At 46.6% G+C, this 18,739-nt stretch overlaps 1 protein-coding gene across 1 annotated transcript in view; it reads left to right on the plus strand.

The window, feature by feature from the left end:
• LOC142246784 (uncharacterized) overlaps positions 1-18,739 on the plus strand; it is a 31,208-nt gene extending 12,469 nt beyond the window's left edge. Inside the window, exons 4-9 of the mRNA XM_075319835.1 lie at positions 2,488-2,714; positions 2,853-3,121; positions 8,920-9,045; positions 9,705-9,846; positions 11,882-11,932; positions 18,063-18,739. Coding sequence (XP_075175950.1) covers positions 2,488-2,714; positions 2,853-3,121; positions 8,920-9,045; positions 9,705-9,846; positions 11,882-11,932; positions 18,063-18,352 — 1,105 coding nt within the window. The 3' untranslated portion in view covers positions 18,353-18,739. The remainder of the gene's footprint in view (positions 1-2,487; positions 2,715-2,852; positions 3,122-8,919; positions 9,046-9,704; positions 9,847-11,881; positions 11,933-18,062) is intronic.

Consider the following 18,739-nt stretch of genomic DNA (forward strand, 5'->3'; position numbering starts at 1 on the left):
AATTAACAGCACATAACACATAACCAGCAAAACACACAACTGTAACCGGCAATAGAGTCTCCCCCTTCCGCTGGCTCACCAGGGATTAGAATGTCCGTGCCTCAGAGCTTCCAGGGCTACTTACTCCAATCCAGCAGCACCCCGCTTTCGGCGGGCACCCACCGAGAAAGGAATAATGCCAGATTTCGGAAGCTGGCTGAGGTCCGCAAAACCTGTAGTCTGGTGACTGGATTGTCCCAAGTTGGATTCCTTCCGTAGGTAGTCCTTGATATCTCAGCTGAATCCTTCGAAGCATTCGATGAAGTCCATGTAGTATTATAATCCAGGTTCGTCTATGGCTTGCCGATCGGATCCGCAGGTCCTAGATTGGTAGCATGAGTCTAGCCGGGCAATGGACAGTCCTCCTTCTTATACCCCTGAGCTCTCCATTCAGAACATTGGGGGTCTTCATGATTGGTAGATAAGACTGGGCTCTTATTGGCTAGATTTCAAGCCGTATACAAAATATCCCTAGTAGTAATGGTCTCTGGCAGAGACAAGGGAGAGACAGCTAAGTTACATCACATCTAGCTATACACATAGTAAAGTAATACAATGGGAGGTTCACATAATTGATTTGTCTGGGTATCTGACCTTCACTGGCCAAGGCAATTACATGAGTCAACAAGAACTTTAACACTAGACTACTAAAGGTGGTGTCACACACAGCGACGGCGACAACGACGTCGCTGCTACGTCACCATTTTCTGTGACGTAGCAGTGACGTCCCGTTGCTGTCGCTGTGTGAGAAATCCAGCAACGACCCGGCCCCTGCTGTGAGGTCGCCGGTCGTTGCTGAATGTCCCACTTCATTTTTTTGCTCGGCGCTCTCCCGCTGTGAAGCACACATCACTGTGTGTGACAGCAAGAGAGCGACGAACTGAAGCGAGCAGAGAGCAGGAGCCGGCGTCTGGCAGCCTGCGGTAAGCTGTAACCACGGTAAATATCGGGTAACCAAGGGAAGACCTTTCCTTGGTTACCCGATATTTACTTTAGTTACAGCGTCCACCGCTCTCACACTGCCAGCGCCGGCTCCCTGCACGCAGCCAGACTACACATTGGGAAATAAGCAAAGGTTTGCTTATTAACCCGATGTGTACTGTGGCTATGACTGCAGGGAGCCAGCGCTAAGCGGTGTGCGCTTGTAAACAAGGTAAATATCGGGTAACCAGAGAAGCACTTTGGTTGGTTACCCGATATTTACCTTAGTTACCAAGCGCAGCATCGCTTCCACAGCGACGTGTGTCGTTATGATCGCTGCTGCGTCTGCTGTGTTTGACAGCTAAGCAGCAATCATAACAGCGACTTACAAGGTCGCTGTTGCGTCACAGAAAATGGTGATGTAACAGCGACGTCGTTGTTGCTGTCGCTATGTGTGAACCCAGCTTAAGAGTCTTGTAGAAACAATGGGCTTATCCCCCGTCTATAACCAAACTATCTTCATATCTTGTTGAATTTTAAGAAACTTTAACCCATGCTAGGCACTGACAGAGTCCATGTCGTCATACCCCCCCTCAAAAAAAAAAAAAAAAAAATTAAATAAATAAATAAAATAAATCACACTCACCAGACCCATGTACCAATGGTTATCGGATCTCACACAGATCTACAGTACATCACAGTCAGGTTCCAGTGCATTGCTCTGCAGCTCTCACAAACAGATTGGGCACCAGTATCACCTGCATGAATGATACTGCTTCCAGTCACTAGCCAGGGGGAGCCACCGCTGTAGAATGCAGGGGACCTGTCAGTGATGCAGATTTGTATGTGAGAGCCCATTCACTTGCCAACTCTAATTGTGTGGGGTCTGGTGTGATTCTTTTAGGGAAAGTCTGCTTTCTTGTTGGGGTAAACTTAGCAGTACATAGAGAATAATAAATTTAAGCAGGTAATTTAAGCCTCTGTAAATATGGTCTGTACCCACCACTATAGGACTAATTCTGTACTACGAGAATAGCAGATCAGATAAGAAAATGTGCGTCTGAACCAGTAGCACAAAATAATATAAGACCCAGTCTTATTTTTGGGAAACAAGGGTAACATTTATAAAAGTTTTTTATTATATAACTACAAAATAAAAAAAAAAAACAAAAAAAACTTTGGCTTGAGTTGCTATAGTCTAAATATATCAGTTTTTGGCTGATAGCAAAGTACAAGTATTTTTGTTTGCGGTAGAAGCAGACATTTTTATTAAAACCATTTTGGTGTCATATGGCGTTTTGACCTCATTCTATTATTTTCGAGGACGAATAGTAACAAAAAAATTCAACATTGTCAAATTCATAAACTCCATCAAAAAACATAATACCATTAAAAAATGAAATTAGAAGATAGGAGTCTGGAATTAACTCATCTTTCGCCGTAGTCGGCAGGAGAGTAATTACTTTACACTTGATGACTTGCATCAGAGCCGGACACGATTTTACCTTTTACTTCCTTTTGCTCCAGACTGGAGATGAAATCCGCAGGAATATTCTGCTGTAAATATACTCGCATTAAGTTTCGGGTGAAAAATCCTCTGACTATTGAATACGAAATCGATTCTTGGCCCAATCACATGACACAAATACAAAGATACGGCTGTGCGGCTATAAGTCCGCTCTTCAACATTAAGACGACGGTGCAGCCGGGAGAAGTGTCAGCCGTGTATATACCTCATAGGTTATCTGCAGCAGGTACGTAAAAAAGGAAAATTGGACTGTAATAATTGTGTGATATGGGTGTGATATCCGCTCATCTGCAGCCTCTTCATCCATATTTCCATAGATTTCATGCTAACCTCGTCTCTCTGGATTTATGTCTCTCCTGTATAGACTGTGAAGCGTACAAGCCGTACATCAAATGTGTCCATTACACAGCAGAGAAAATGATCCTGGAAACGCCGACACAGATCGATCCGTCCTATGTGATACTGGAAAATCCAAGTTTTTGTTGCCTGGGAGCGCTTATAGAAAAAATGTGGATGTTTGTATCGAGTTTTTTTTCTTTCCCTGGAGCGGTGCTGATGTTTGGCAAAAAACTTATGACCAAGTATCTCATTCACCTCTATCTGGTACCAGACCACGAATCTGCATTAAAAGAGGTAAGAGAGGGGAGCCAGCACGATCTGAAAATGGCATGCATCAAATAAAAAGTGCAAATTCACAGATTTATTCCAACTGTACTGTAATATAAATGAGATTTTTAGCAAATAATTGATCAATTCTTTGAGCCACCCCTGCCAACGTCACGGCAAATCTCAATAGGGGGGTCCTACTCTATATTCTGTATTTCATGTGCCATGCGGCCTCCTAGATAAAGTTAAAAGCAGAACCATAATGTAGCACACATACCTGTAACCTGTATATATAACTGCTTCTATGTTGCAAAAGAGGCAATTGTGGATAGAGGACAGCCCAGGTCCCAGCATGTGGAGCAAGCTCTACACATACCAGGACTGTTTGACACTGGGAGGATCAGTTCTGATATAGTCCTGGTATGTGTAGGGCTTGCTCCCCATGCTGGGACCTGGGCTGGTCTCTATCCACAAGTGCCTTTTTTGCAACATGGAAGCGGCTATATACAGGTTGCAGGTATGTGTGCTCCATTATGGTTCTGCTTTTAACTTTATCTAGGAGGCCGCATGGCACATGAAATACAGAATGTAGAGTAGGACCCCCCTATTGAGATTTGCCGTGACGTTGGCAGGGGTGGCTCAAAAAATTGATCAATTATTTGCTAAAAATCTCATTTTTTTATTATAGTACAGTTGGAATAAATTTGTGAATTTTCACTTTTTATATGATGCATGCCAATTTCAGATCGTGCTGGTTCCCTTTTTTTCATTAAAAGAGGTAAGAAGTTATGCATGAATGTAGTGTTTAATGAGATTCCTTCTACCACCAGCTGATACAATGCTGGAGCTGGAGGCTAAATTTCCAATTTAAGTGCAAAAAACACTACTTTTTCTCTCTGCACCAAAATTGCAATCTCCTCTGATTGTATTTTTTACTGTATTTTTGGTGCAGATTTGAAGTAGTGGAGTTTTCGTGCAGAAACAGTTATCCTGCATTTAATGCAACTGTGATTTTCTTTTTATATTTTATTTTTTTTAAACTGCCCATGAAAGCCTATAGAAAAAAAGTTCACCAAAGCAACACAGATTTTTAAAAGTACAATGGACAGAAGCTTTCATGAAATCATATCAGCTTTGCATGAACTGTTATAAGCGGCGTTTTTTCTGCACACACACAAAAAAAAAATACCACATTTCTGTTATTAAATATAAAAAAAGCCACAAATCTGAGATTGTTTTGGGGATTGGTTTTTATGATGTTCTCTGTTCAGTTAAAACAACCTGATAACGTAATTCTTTAGTGCAATATAATTACAACTATAGTAAGTTCATACTTCAAGGGAAAAACCCCTTTAGGCTATGTGTGCACTAGAAAAGTGATTTTTCTCAAGAAAATTTCTTGAGAAACTTCTGGGAGTTGAAGATTACCGCACCTGCGGTAAAAAAACGCACCAAAACCGCAGGAAAAACGCATGCATTTTTGCCGCGGTTTTTCCGCAGGTTGGTCTCTGCGGTTTTTTTTATGCTGTAACTGCAATAAATAATATAGATAATAGATAATCGATAGATAGACAGACAGATAATGGATAGAGGGAAAGATGTATAGATGAATAGATAGATAGATAATAGATGAGAAAGACCTATATAATGTCCCACCCCCTGCATATTCTAAGCTGGCACCCTTTAGTGACTTTCATGTGGCACTAAAGGGTGCCTAGCCTTGTATTTAGCCAAAAAATAAATAAATTAAAAAAAAAAAAAACGACGTGAGGGCCCCCATCTTTTGTAGCCAGCTAGGGTAAAGCAGACGGCTGCAGCCTGCAGACCACAGCCGACAACTTTACCTTGGCTGGTGATCCAAAACAGAGGGCACCCCACGCTGTTATTTTACATTAAATAAATAATTTAAAACAAAAAACGTGGGGTCCCCCCTAAATTGGATCACCAGCCAAGGTAAAGTAGACAGCTGTGGTCTGTTATTCTCAGACTAGGGAGGTCCACTGTTATTGGACACTCCCCAGCCTAAAATAGCAGGCTACAGCCGCCCTAGAAGTGGCGCATCCATTAGACGTGCCAATCTTGGCGCTTCGCCCCAACTCATCCTGTTGCCCTGGTGCGGTGGCAAACGGGGTAATATATGGGGTTGATGCCAGATGTGTAATGTCACCTGGCATCAAGCCCTGGGGTTAGTGATGTCACGCGTCTATCAGATACCCGACATCACCAACCCAGTCAGTAAGAAATAAAAAATAAACAACAAAAAAAGTTTTATTTGAAAAAACACTCCCGAAAACATTCCCTCTTTCACCAATTTATTGACAAGAACAATCAAATCCGGGTCCGGCGTAATCCAATAAGGGGGTCCCACGGCCATCCATACCATAGTCAATGTCCCAGTCAATGAACAACAGAATGTTCCTCATTGGCTGGGAGAGTAATGCAGTGACCTGAGCTAACATCAATAGGTCAGCCCAGGTCACTGCAGGGGATGACGAGCGCTGCCATCAGGAGGTTAGATGAGATCATTACCTGCTGCGATGATCTCCTGCACTGCTGACGTCAGCGCTGTCACTGCCTTATATGCCCGCCGCGTTCTCAGCAGTATCGCGAGAGCCCGTGAAGTCACCGCTAGTGACAGTCTCGGGCCGCTCGCGAGACGGGCATAGACGGCAGTGACCGTGCTGACGTCAGGAGATCGTCACAGCAGGTAATGATCTCATCTAACCTCCTGACAGCAGCGCTCGGCATCCCCGCGGCTGCACGCACTGCTGTGTGTCAGTGTCTGCCTGCGCTGCAGCGTGAGAAGCTGCTGATACTGTGGGCAGACGACACTGCAGTGCAGGCAGCGGCGGGGTTGGAGCGGGACACAGACTGCACGGGCACCTGGAGGTCACACGGAAGCACTTCTGTGCGGCGTCCAGGGAATGTGAAGTGTGTGTTCACTCTGCTCCGCTTCCTCTGCCTGTCATAATGACATCACTTCCTGCAAAACCGCAGGCAGTGATGAACATTACCGCAGGTAAATCGCGGCTATACCGGGGGTATACCGCACATCATTTGCTACCTGCGGTATATCCTGGTATTTAGCGATTACATTACAGTGAATGGAGTGAAATACCGCAGGTACCTGCGGAAAAGAAGTGACGTGCACATTTTCTCAAGAAATTCTTCAGAAAGAATTTTCTTGAGAAAAAACCGTAGTGTGCGCACAGCTATTTTTTTTTCCCATAGGTTTTGCTGGGAAATGTCTGCAGAAAGATCACAAGCATTTCTCAAGAAATTTCCGCAGCAAATCCGCGGGTAAAAACGCAGTGTGCGCACAGGGCCTAAAGGCCTGTTTCATACGTCAGTGATTCTGGTACATATGTGACAGCTTTTATACGTACTGAAACCACAGACATACGCTGACCCATTAAAATCAATGGGTCTGTGCACACATCAGTGATTTTTCGCTGACCATGTCTCCATGCTGCGTACATGTGTGTCCGTGTGCTCCGCACAGAGACAAGTGGGTTTTTTCCGGCATCACTGATGTCCCATGGACCACACTATGGTGTCATCCGTGAAACACGTACCAGAAAAAAACGTATCTTTGAAATAAAAAGACTTTAATACTCTCCTTCTCCAGCGCTGCTGTCTCCGGCTGCTGCTTCCTAAGCGGCTAATTGCTCATGAATACGCACTGCACTGCGACCTGGAAGTAGCTGCAGTGGTGACGCAGCAGTGCCGGAGACAGCAGAGCTGGAAATTCAGCACCACAGACAGCATGAGCTGGGACAGGTGAGCTTGGAGTACCTGATCTGTATGTGCTATCACTGATCACGAAGAGACATATGAGTTTTTAACACATGAGTGAAAAACGATTGTGTTTTTCACTGACGTGTGAAACAGGCCTAAGGCAGTTCTCTCTAGGTAAGCAAGGGCTGTCAGTCAAGCTACAGGCAGTGCACCCCATAATAATTGAGGGGGCAGATTGGTGCACAAAGCTCTTGTACACAATAAGGATGAACCATTATCTAAAAAGTATTTTCTCTGAAGAGCTAAAGCAGTAAAATCTATAGTACTGGCATGATTGTAAGAGGGGCTAAGCCCCCCATATGGCTGTACTCCAATTTCACTGAAGCTTTGAAGGTGACAGATGATAAATTAAAGTACATAATACGGTCATATGAAAAAGTTTGGGCACCCCTATTAATGTTAACCTTTTTTCTTTATAACAATTTGGGTTTTTGCTATTTCAGGTTCATATATCTAATAACTGATGGACTGAGTAATATTTCTGGATTGAAATGAGGTTTATTGTAGTAACAGAAAATGTGCAATCCGCATTTAAACAAAATTTGACCGGTGCATAAGTATGGGCACCCTTATCAATTTCTTGATTTGAACACTCCTAACTATTTTTTACTGACTTACTAAAGCACTAAATTGGTTTTGTAACCTCATTGAGCTTTGCACTTCATAGGCAGGTGTATCCAATCATGAGAAAAGGTATTTAAGGTGGCCACTTGCAAGTTGTTCTACTATTTGAATCTCCTATGAAGAGGGGCATCATGGGCTCCTCAAAACAACTCTCAAATGATCTGAAAACAAAGATTATTCAACATAGTTGTTCGGGGGAAGGTACAAAAAGTTGTCTCAGTTTCCACTGTGAGGAACATAGTAAGGAAATGGAAGAACACAGGTACAGTTCTTGTTAAGCCCAGAAGTGGCAGGCCAAGAAAAATATCAGAAAGGCAGAGAAGAAAAATGGTGAGAACAGTCAAGGACAATCCACAGACCACATCCAAAGACCTGCAGCGTCATCTGGCTGCAGATGGTGTCACTGTGCATCCGTCAACAATACAGCGCACGTTGTACAAGGAGAAGCTGTATGGGAGAGTGATGCGAAAGAAGCCGTTTCTGCAAGCACGCCACAAACAGAGTCGCCTGCGCTATGCAAAAGCACATTTGGACAAGCCAGTTACATTTTGGAAGAAGGTCCTGTGGACTGATGAAACAAAGATTGAGTTGTTTGGTCATACAAAAAGGCGTTATGCATGGAGGCAAAAAAACACGGCATTCCAAGAAAAGCACTTGCTACCCACAGTAACATTTGGCGGAGGTTCCATCATGCTTTGGGGCTGTGTGGCCAATGCCGGCACCAGGAATCTTGTTACAGTTGAGGGTCGCATGGATTCAACTCAGTATCAGCAGATTCTTGACAATAATGTGCAAGAATCAGTGACGAAGTTGAAGTTACGCAGGAAATGGATATTTCAGCAAGACAATGATCCAAAACACCGCTCCAAATCTACTCAGGCATTCATGCAGAGGAACAATTACAATGTTCTGGAACGGCCATCCCAGTCCCCAGACCTGAATATCATTGAAAATCTGTGGGATGATGTGAAGCGGCTGTCCATGCTCGGCGACCATCAAACTTAACTGAACTGGAATTGTTTTGTAAACAGGAATGGTCAAATCTACCTTCATCCAGGATCCAGGAACTCATTAAAAGCTACAGGAAGCCACTAGAGGCTGTGATTTCTGCAAAAGGAGGATCTACAAAATATTAATGTCACTTTTATGTTGAGGTGCCCATACTTTTGCACCGGTCAAATTTTGTTTAAATGCAGATTGCACATTTTCTGTTAGTACAATAAACCTCATTTCAATCCAGAAATATTACTCCGTCCATCAGTTATTAGATATATGACACTGAAATAGCAAAAACCCAAATTGTTACAAAAAAAAAAAGGTTAAAATTAATAGGGGTGCCCAAACTTTTTCATATGACTGTATTTATAATTATCTTGCCTTTATCTTATTTTTATCTCACCCAGGTTATTCAGACTAACAAGCACAGGAATGGATTTCACTTGTTCGACAAACCGGCGTATGTACTAAATACTTGGAGTAAAAAGACGTACATTGTGACAGGGCCAAAAGGTTCATCAATATTACCCACGGTAAATGTGCAGAAGACGTCCCGAATCTGCCCTAGTGTCTTACAGAAAGGATCTTAAATCAGACAATTCCTTAAGGTGTGTTCACACGTGGCATTTTTTTGGATGCATTTTTTTGGATGCATTTTTTGGGGGTACAAAATAAAATACATCTTACAGTACTGACAAAAGCAATGACATTTCAGACGTCTTGTGTACGTGCAGTTTTATTTCCTGACTGAATTTCAGCACTGCAGCGTTTTATTTTTAAAACTATTAATAAAATGCAAAAACGATGAACAAAAACATATTTGAAGTAATTTTTGGTGAATAAAACAAACTTTATTAACATGTACTGTAGACAAATCACACATGAAAACGGACTGAAAAGCAGAGAATAGCTGCATTTTATACGCATTTTTATTGCCAAGAGCAAAGGTTTTGGCTGTCAAATAATATGCTGCAATAACGCCACGTGTGAACATATCCTAAGGATGCCAGTGGCTTATGTCTGAAGTCCAAAAAGATCAGAAATTAATACTTTTTTATATAACATTGGTCTGCAAAATAAATTAGTCGTGAATATGCCCAATAACACAATGGACGTCTGAAGGAGGCCTAATCCTGATGTGTTGCATTTGTATAGTTTGTTCCAGCCTTTTACATTACATTTGTGATTTCAGGAGCTGCATTTTCTCTTCATAAAGCCGTCCGCCCAGTACCCGTACTCAGATATCCGGATAGATAACAAGAAGACCAGCATCAGCCTGAATATCCGAGAGAAGGGCTCCGCTGACAAGATCTGGGAATGTCACCTGGACGCTGGTGAGAGGTCCTCTAAATAAGACTAATCATAGATAATAATATTGGAGCCTCCGATACTCGCGTTACTGACTCCCATTCTCCAAAGCTTATCGTGATGAGGCTGGGGAGACAAATAGAGCAATAGGGTCTTATCCAGGGTAAAATAGATAGAAAATATAAAGTGGTGCTCACCTGGGTGCTTAAAGTGGCCTCATCAGGACAAATCACATGACTTGACTTCTCTGATGAAGGTTGGATCACTCTGAAACGCGTTGACAAATCACATTCCAGGAATTTGTCTATTCCCTTCATTATCTGACAGGGCAGGAGTAACCCATTCCATTCTGCCTCAGATTCTCCGAACCTTCCCGCATTTCTGTCACGGGTGTGTTACGGATGACACAGTCTTGTGGTGTTCGGCTGTGGAAGGTCGCAGCATTTGGCTACACAAACTACTCCCTGAAGTTCTATTCTTCTCTGTTTGGGGTTTATCCCTTTCCCTTTAGGACCCTGCAGATTTCCTCACCTGTCAGCTGTTAATAATCATCACTTTTCTTTGTGTCCTTTAATAAACTCATTCCCCCCTTGGTCTTTCCTGGTGATAGAGTTAAACACTTAGGCTGTTTTCACACAACGTTTTTTTAACATGCGTATTGAATGTTTTTTTTTTAGCGCAAAAACGGATCCAGTGCAAATGCGTTTTCATTTCAATGCATTTGCAATGGACTCGCATCAACATGCGTTCACCTGCGTTTGCGTGCGTTATAGTGAGGATCCAGCGACTTGCAGTTTTTTAACTTTTTTCAAAAACGCTACTTGTAGCGTTTTTGAGCTGCGTCCAAATACTGAAAATTGCTGAATCCTGACTAAACAGCACACAAGCGCATGTGAACGCTGGCATGCTGATAAACAGGATCCTGCTTGCTCTACTGAGCATGCCCAGAAACCAGACTGGCGTGATCAGTCTCTCTCTCCCCCTCCCCCGCCTGAGAGAGGCGGACGCTCGTAACCAAGGTAAATATCGCGTGACCAAGCAAAGCGCTTCGCTTAGTTACCCGATGTTTACCTTGGTTACGTGTGCAGGGAGCAGGCAGCCCGGCTCCTAGCAGCTGCGAACGCTCGTAACCAAGGTAAATATCGGGTGAGTATATTACAGCACTTACAGTATTTATTTTATACACATATACAGCGCCATTATTTCCACAGCGCTGTACAGACATGGTCACATACACATACAGTTTTAGGGAATAATAAAAATAAAGTGGAAGTGTGTCCCCTGAACAAGCCCATGTCCAAGATAATAAAAAGAGTCAGACGAGAGAGCCTGGTGCCATGATGTCTCGTTTCCTTGTATTTCAGCCAGCTTTGTCCCCATCACTCCCCTCCAGTTTATTGCGGCTCAGCTTCCAGAGATCAACAATATATTCCATTGTTGGGGTTTTTCACATGGTGGCCATGCCAAGGGTTTATCACAAATTTGGAAAATTTACGGACAGTCTATTGACAGGACAGCGTGCAATCCAGGACGATCACATATCTGATCCGGGAAACTGCAATATTCCTAGTCACCAGCCACTGCGTCCTGATCATTATTGGGGCAGGGGAGGACCGCTGTAACCAAGGAAGAGGGTGGGGTTTTTTTTTTTCTGAAGACGCCCTAGAACTTTACTTTTTTATTAAAATTTATTGCAAAGATACATTTCTATGACAGATGCCAAACGAAAGCAAACCAGAAGCCTCCCGATTTGCCTCAGACTCTCAGGATCTCAATAAGCTTTAATGGACGATACTTATCCACAAAATCAAACCAGATACGAGCTGCTCAGAGACTCACGGATCTCGTTCTCAGGGGGAATTTATCCATTCTATTCTATAGACGCGAGCGCTATCCAAGAAAAGAATCGGACAGCAGCACTCGGACACCGCCTGAAGCGGGAGGATAGCTGTGACTACTGGGGTATCGGTCAAGTGCAAATCCACCTCCAAATGGGAAAAAATAGCAAATAAAACATTGAAATAACAGAGATGGCGCTTACTTTACTTTCATTATTTTCAGATGACCTGGAAAGATTGTCAAAGCCCAGCGAAGGCCACGGATCCATCTCAGGTAATGGGGGTGATAGCTCAGGGTCTGCGGTTATTTCTGGGGGGATATCTCGGGCTTTGTGGCTATTTCTGGGGGTGATATCTCGGGTGCTGCGGTTGGTATCTGGGGGTGATATCTCGGGCTCTGCGGTTATTTCTGGGGGGGATATCTCGGGCTCTGCGGTTATTTCTGGGGGTGATATCTCAGGCTCTGCGGTTATTTCTGGGGGGGATATCTCGGGCTCTGCGGTTATTTCTGGGGGTGATATCTCAGACTCTGCGACTATTTCTGGGGGTGATATTTCGTGTTCTGTGGTTATTTCTGGGGGTGATATCTCGGGCTCTGCGGTTATTTTTGGGGGTGATATCTCGGGCTCTGCGGTTCTTTCTGGGGGTGATATCTCGGGCTCTGCGGTTCTTTCTGGGGGTGATATCTCGGGCGCTGCGGTTATTTCCGGGGGTGATATCTCGGGCGCTGCGGTTATTTCCGGGGGTGATATCTCGGGCGCTGCGGTTATTTCCGGGGGTGATATCTCGGGCTCTGCGGTTCTCTCTGGGTGTGATATCTTGGGCTCTGCGGTTCTTTCTGGGGGGGATATCTCGGGCTCTGCGGTTATTTCTGGGGGGGGATATCTCGGGCTCTGCGGTTATTTTTGGGAGTGATATCTTGGGCTCTGCGGTTATTTCTGGGGGTGATATCTCGGGCTCTGCGGTTATTTTTGGGAGTGATATCTCGGGCTCTGCGGCTATTTCTGGGGGGGATATCTCTAGCTCGGTGGTTATTTCTGGGGGTGATATCTCAGGCTCTGCGGTTATTTCTGGGGGGGGGATATCTCAGGCTCTGTGGTGATTTCTGGGGGGGATATCTCGGGCTCTGTGGTGATTTCTGGGGGGGATATCTCAGGCTCTGTGATTTCTTGGGGGGATATCTCGGGCTCTGTGGTGATTTCTGGGGGTGAAATCTTGGGCTCTGCGGTTATTTCTGGGGGGATATCTCAGGCTCTGTGGTGATTTCTGGGGGGGATATCTCGGGCTCTGCGGTTATTTCTGGGGGTGATATTTCGGGCTCTGCAGTTAGTATCTGGGGGTGATATCTCGGCCTCTGCGATTATTTCTGGGGGGATATCTCGGGCTTTGCGGCTATTTCTGGTGAGATATCATGAGCTCTGTGGTTATTTCTGGGGGTGATATCTCGGGCTCTGCTGTTATTTCTTGGGGGGATATCTCGGGCTCTGCTGTTATTTCTTGGGGGGATATCTCGGGCTCTGCTGTTATTTCTGGGGGGGATATCTCGGGCTCTGCTGTTATTTCTGGGGGGATATCTCGGGCTCTGTGGTGATTTCTGGGGGGGATATCTCAGGCTCTGTGGTGATTTCTGGGGGGGATATCTCGGGCTCTGTGGTGATTTCTGGGGGGGATATCTCAGTCTCTGCGGTTATTTTTGGGGGGGAAATCTCAGGCTCTGTGGTGATTTCTGGGGGGATATCTCTGGCTCTGTGGTGATTTCTGGGGGGGAAATCTCGGGCTCTGCGGTTATTTCTGGGGGTGATATCGCAGGCTCTGCGGTTGGTGTCTGGGGGGATATCTCAGGCTCTGTGACTATTTCTGGGGGGATATCTCAGGCTCTGTGGTTATTTCTGGGGGGATATCTCAGGCTCTGCGGTTCTTTCTGGGGGTGATATCTCAGGCTCTGCAGTTATTTCTGGGGGGGGGGATATCTCGGGCTCTGCGACTATTTCTGGGGGTGATATCTCGTGTTCTGTGGTTATTTCTGGGGGTGATATCTCGGGCTCTGCGGTTCTTTCTGGGGGTGATATCTCGGGCTCTGCGGTTCTTTCTGGGGGTGATATCTCGGGCTCTGCGGTTCTTTCTGGGGGTGATATCTCAGGCGCTGCGGTTATTTCCGGGGGTGATAGCTCGGGCTCTGCGGTTCTCTCTGGGAGTGATATCTTGGGCTCTGCGGTTCTTTCTGGGGGGGATATCTCGGGCTCTGCGGTTATTTCTGGGGGTGATATCTCGGGCTCTGCGGTTATTTCTGGGGGGAATATCTCGGGCTCTGCGGTTATTTTTGGGAGTGATATCTCGGGCTCAGCGGTTATTTCTGGGGGTGATATCTCGGGCTCTGTAGTTATTTCTGGGGGTGATATCTCGGGCTCTGTGGTTATTTCTGGGGGTGATATCTCGGGCTCTGTAGTTATTTCTGGGGGTGATATCTTGGGCTCTGCGGTTATTTCTGGGGGTGATATCTCGTGCTCTGCGGTTATTTTTGGGGGTGATATCTCGGGCTCTGCGGCTATTTCTGGGGGTGATATCTCGAGCTCGGTGGTTATTTCTGGTGGGGATATCTCAGGCTCTGTGGTGATTTCTGGGGGGGATATCTCGGGCTCTGTGGTGATTTCTGGGGGGGGATATCTCAGGCTCTGTGGTGATTTCTTGGGGGGATATCTCAGGCTCTGTGGTGATTTCTGGGGTGAAATCTTGGGCTCTGCAGTTATTTCTGGGGGGATATCTCAGGCTCTGTGGTGATTTCTGGGGGGGATATCTCGGGCTCTGCGGTTATTTCTGGGGGGGGGTATCTCGGGCTCTGCGGTTATTTCTGGGGGTGATATTTCGGGCTCTGCGGTTATTTCTGGGGGTGATATTTCGGGCTCTGCAGTTAGTATCTGGGGGTGATATCTCGGCCTCTGTGATTATTTCTGGGGGGATATCTCGGGCTCTGTGGTTATTTCTGGGGGGGGATATCTCGGGCTCTGCTGTTATTTCTGGGGGGGATATCTCGGGCTCTGTGGTGATTTCTGGGGGGGATATCTCAGGCTCTGTGGTGATTTCTGGGGGGGATATCTCAGGCTCTGCGGTGATTTCTGGGGGGATATCTCAGGCTCTGTGGTGATTTCTGGGGGGGGGGGATATCTCAGGCTCTGCGGTTATTTTTGGGGGGGAAATCTCAGGCTCTGTGGTGATTTCTGGGGGGATATCTCAGACTCTGTGGTGATTTCTGGGGGGGAAATCTCAGGCTCTGCGGTTATTTCTGGGGGTGATATCGCAAGCTCTGCGGTTGGTGTCTGGGGGGATATCTCAGGCTCTGTGACTATTTCTGGGGGGATATCTCAGGCTCTGTGGTTATTTCTGCTGGGATATCTCAGGCTCTGCGGTTATTTCTGGGGGTGATATCTCAGGCTCTGTGGTGATTTCTGGGGAGAATATCTCGGGCTCAGCGGTTATTTCTGGGGGTGATATCTCAGGCTCTGTGGTGATTTCTGGGGGGGATATCTCGGGCTCTGTGGTGATTTCTGGGGGGGATATCTCAGGCTCTGTGGTGATTTCTTGGGGGGATATCTCAGGCTCTGTGGTGATTTCTAGGGGTGAAATCTTGGGCTCTGCGGTTATTTCTGGGGGGATATCTCAGGCTCTGTGGTGATTTCTGGGGGGTATCTCGGGCTCTGCGGTTATTTCTGGGGGTGATATTTCGGGCTCTGCGGTTATTTCTGGGGGTGATTTTTCGGGCTCTGCAGTTAGTATCTGGGGGTGATATCTCGGCCTCTGCGATTATTTCTGGGGTGATATCTCGGGCTCTGCGGCTATTTCTGGGGAGATATCTTGAGCTCTGTGGTTATTTCTGGGGGTGATATCTCGGGCTCTGCTGTTATTTCTGGGGGGGGATATCTCGGGCTCTGTGGTGATTTCTGGGGGGATATCTCAGGCTCTGTGGTGATTTCTGGGGGGATATCTCAGGCTCTGTGGTGATTTCTTGGGGGGATATCTCAGGCTCTGTGGTGATTTCTGGGGGGGATATCTCAGGCTCTGCGGTTATTTCTTGGGGGATATCTCAGGCTCTGTGGTGATTTCTGGGGGGGAGATATCTCAGGCTCTGCGGTTATTTTTGGGGGGGAAATCTCAGGCTCTGTGGTGATTTCTGGGGGGGGAAATCTCGGGCTCTGCGGTTATTTCTGGGGGTGATATCGCAGGCTCTGCGGTTGGTGTCTGGGGGGATATCTCAGGCTCTGTGACTATTTCTGGGGGGATATCTCAGGCTCTGCGGTTAATTCTGGGGGGATATCTCAGGCTCTGTGGTTATTTCTGGGGGGGATATCTCAGGCTCTGCGGTTATTTCTGGGGGGGAAATCTCAGGCTCTGCGGTTATTTCTGGGGGGATAGCTCAGGCTCTGCGGTTATTTCTGGGGGTGATATCTCAGGCTCTGCGGTTATTTCTGGGGGGGAAATCTCAGGCTCTGCAGTTATTTCTGGGGGGATATCTCAGGCTCTGCGGTTATTTCTGGGGGGATATCTCAGGCTCTGCGGTTATTTCTGGGGGGATATCTCAGGCTCTGCGGTTATTTCTGGGGGGGATATCTCAGGCTCTGCGGTTATTTCTGGGGGGATATCTCAGGCTCTGCGGTTATTTCTGGGGGGGATATCTCAGGCTCTGCGGTTATTTCTGGGGGGATATCTCAGGCTCTGCGGTTATTTCTGGGGGGATATCTCAGGCTCTGCGGTTATTTCTGGGCGGATATCTCAGGCTCTGCGGTTATTTCTGGGGGGGATATCTCAGGCTCTGCGGTTATTTCTGGGGGGATATCTCAGGCTCTGCGGTTATTTCTGGGGGGGAAATCTCAGGCTCTGCAGTTATTTCTGGGGGGATATCTCAGGCTCTGCGGTTATTTCTGGGGGGGATATCTCAGGCTCTGCGGTTATTTCTGGGCGGATATCTCAGGCTCTGCGGTTATTTCTGGGGGGGATATCTCAGGCTCTGCGGTTATTTCTGGGGGGATATCTCAGGCTCTGCGGTTATTTCTGGGGGGGAAATCTCAGGCTCTGCAGTTATTTCTGGGGGGATATCTCGGGTGCTGTGGTTATTTCTGGGGGTGATATCTCGGGCTCTGCGGTTATTTCTGGGGGGGATATCTCAGGCTCTGCGGTTATTTCTGGGGGGATATCTCAGGCTCTGCGGTTATTTCTGGGGGGGGGATATCTCAGGCTCTGCGGTTATTTCTGGGGGGATATCTCAGGCTCTGCGGTTATTTCTGGGGGGGGATATCTCAGGCTCTGCGGTTATTTCTGGGGGGGGATATCTCAGGCTCTGCGGTTATTTCTGGGGGGGAAATCTCAGGCTCTGCAGTTATTTCTGGGGGGATATCTCGGGTGCTGTGGTTATTTCTGGGGGGGATATCTCAGGCTCTGCGGTTATTTCTGGGGGGATATCTCAGGCTCTGCGGTTATTTCTGGGGGGATATCTCAGGCTCTGCGGTTATTTCTGGGGGGATATCTCAGGCTCTGCGGTTATTTCTGGGGGGATATCTCAGGCTCGATCATGGTGGGATTGATGGGTTTGTGTTAGATTTTCCTATTTTGGGTGTTTTTTTGCACTCATTTTCATTTTAATCCAATACCTCAGAGGATGAACTGCTGAAATAACACTGATAATGGAAGGAGCAGGTGGATTTACCTCACAATATGTGACACTGGTGTCGGCTCCATCATGACAGAAAACACTCGTACAGACCTGGCTTCCTGTCACAATATGGCTGACACAGCAATAAGCGCGTTATTAATGAGTGCTGCTGACGTCCTCCTCCGCCTCACTCACCACTAGCCGCCATTACTCCTCAGCTACGCAGAGGACGGCGCCTGACTGACTCGTTCACCGCGCGCTCCCCTCAGAATGTGCCGCGCTCTCAGCCAGGCTCGCGCCTCCCGCGCATTTCTTCCTCAGCCAATCACGTAACAGGCCACGCCCATCGCTAACGGCCGATTCCGTTACAATGGGAACAGTGTAGCCCGCGCATGCTCTGTGTGATCACTGGCGCCCGCAGCAGATTTCCGATCGCAAGCTCTCACTACGCATGCGCACTTGTTTCTCGGCGCCCCTGCGCCTCACAGAGGTCACTGATGGTGTAACCGCTGCTTACGTCATTCTCCTCTTGCCGTGCTGACGTCACAGAGTGAGGTGATGTCATTGATTTAACACCCCACTGTGCAATGTGAACGAGAATGGCCTTATCTGATGAACTATGTTTATTACTTTATATAATTGCATTAAAAAAACAAAAACCTGTGGAAAAAGAAAAAACTGCAGCGTGTGACGGCAGCCGCACTGTATCCCCCGCGCAGTGTCTCATCGTTTGTGTAATATTTATTTATTTTTTTGATTCCAGTTTCAAAAATCTTCATAGAAAAGAACTACCGTCGTCTGTGCGATCGACTGCCGCTGCTGCCGCCCCTCCTGCTGGAGCTGCGGGTGCGAAACGTCATCGACGGGGACGAGGAGGACGCGCTCCTGCGCTGCACGTCACCGGGCTCCATAATCAACGACCAACTCCTGAAGATGATCGTCAGGAAGGGAGCGGAGGAGGAATTCTGCAACGTCCTGAAGGAGAAAGACCCCCGACTGGTGGAGGACCTGGAGAGGACAACCGCGTGGGCGGAACCGGGGGCGGCATCATGACCGGCGATTGTAGAGATGACCGCGGAGAGTGTGCGGCGTGCCCCTCCACTACAGGGGTCCCCAGGACTGGTCCCAGGATGGACGACCCCCGATCCCACCTATATTTCAGCTTTTTTTAAACTGTGAAATATTGAATGATTTATTTTTAACCCTTTTTATTCCAAATTGAATTTTTTATGACGTTTTTATGTTCGTTATGTATGTATGTATCGTTTTTATGACATGTTTGACTAAGTGTAAAGAAATAAATGGTGCTATTTTTTGTTCTATAAGTTTGCATATATCTAACCCTGCAGAAATGGTGACAAAATGTCAAATATTTACTGTACAACAGATGTGGGACTGGACCAAAGTTTAGACCTGAGCCCCCCACCCCTCCGCATATTG

The sequence above is a fragment of the Anomaloglossus baeobatrachus genome, chromosome 7 (assembly GCF_048569485.1).
Source record: "Anomaloglossus baeobatrachus isolate aAnoBae1 chromosome 7, aAnoBae1.hap1, whole genome shotgun sequence".
NCBI lineage: Eukaryota > Metazoa > Chordata > Amphibia > Anura > Aromobatidae > Anomaloglossus > Anomaloglossus baeobatrachus.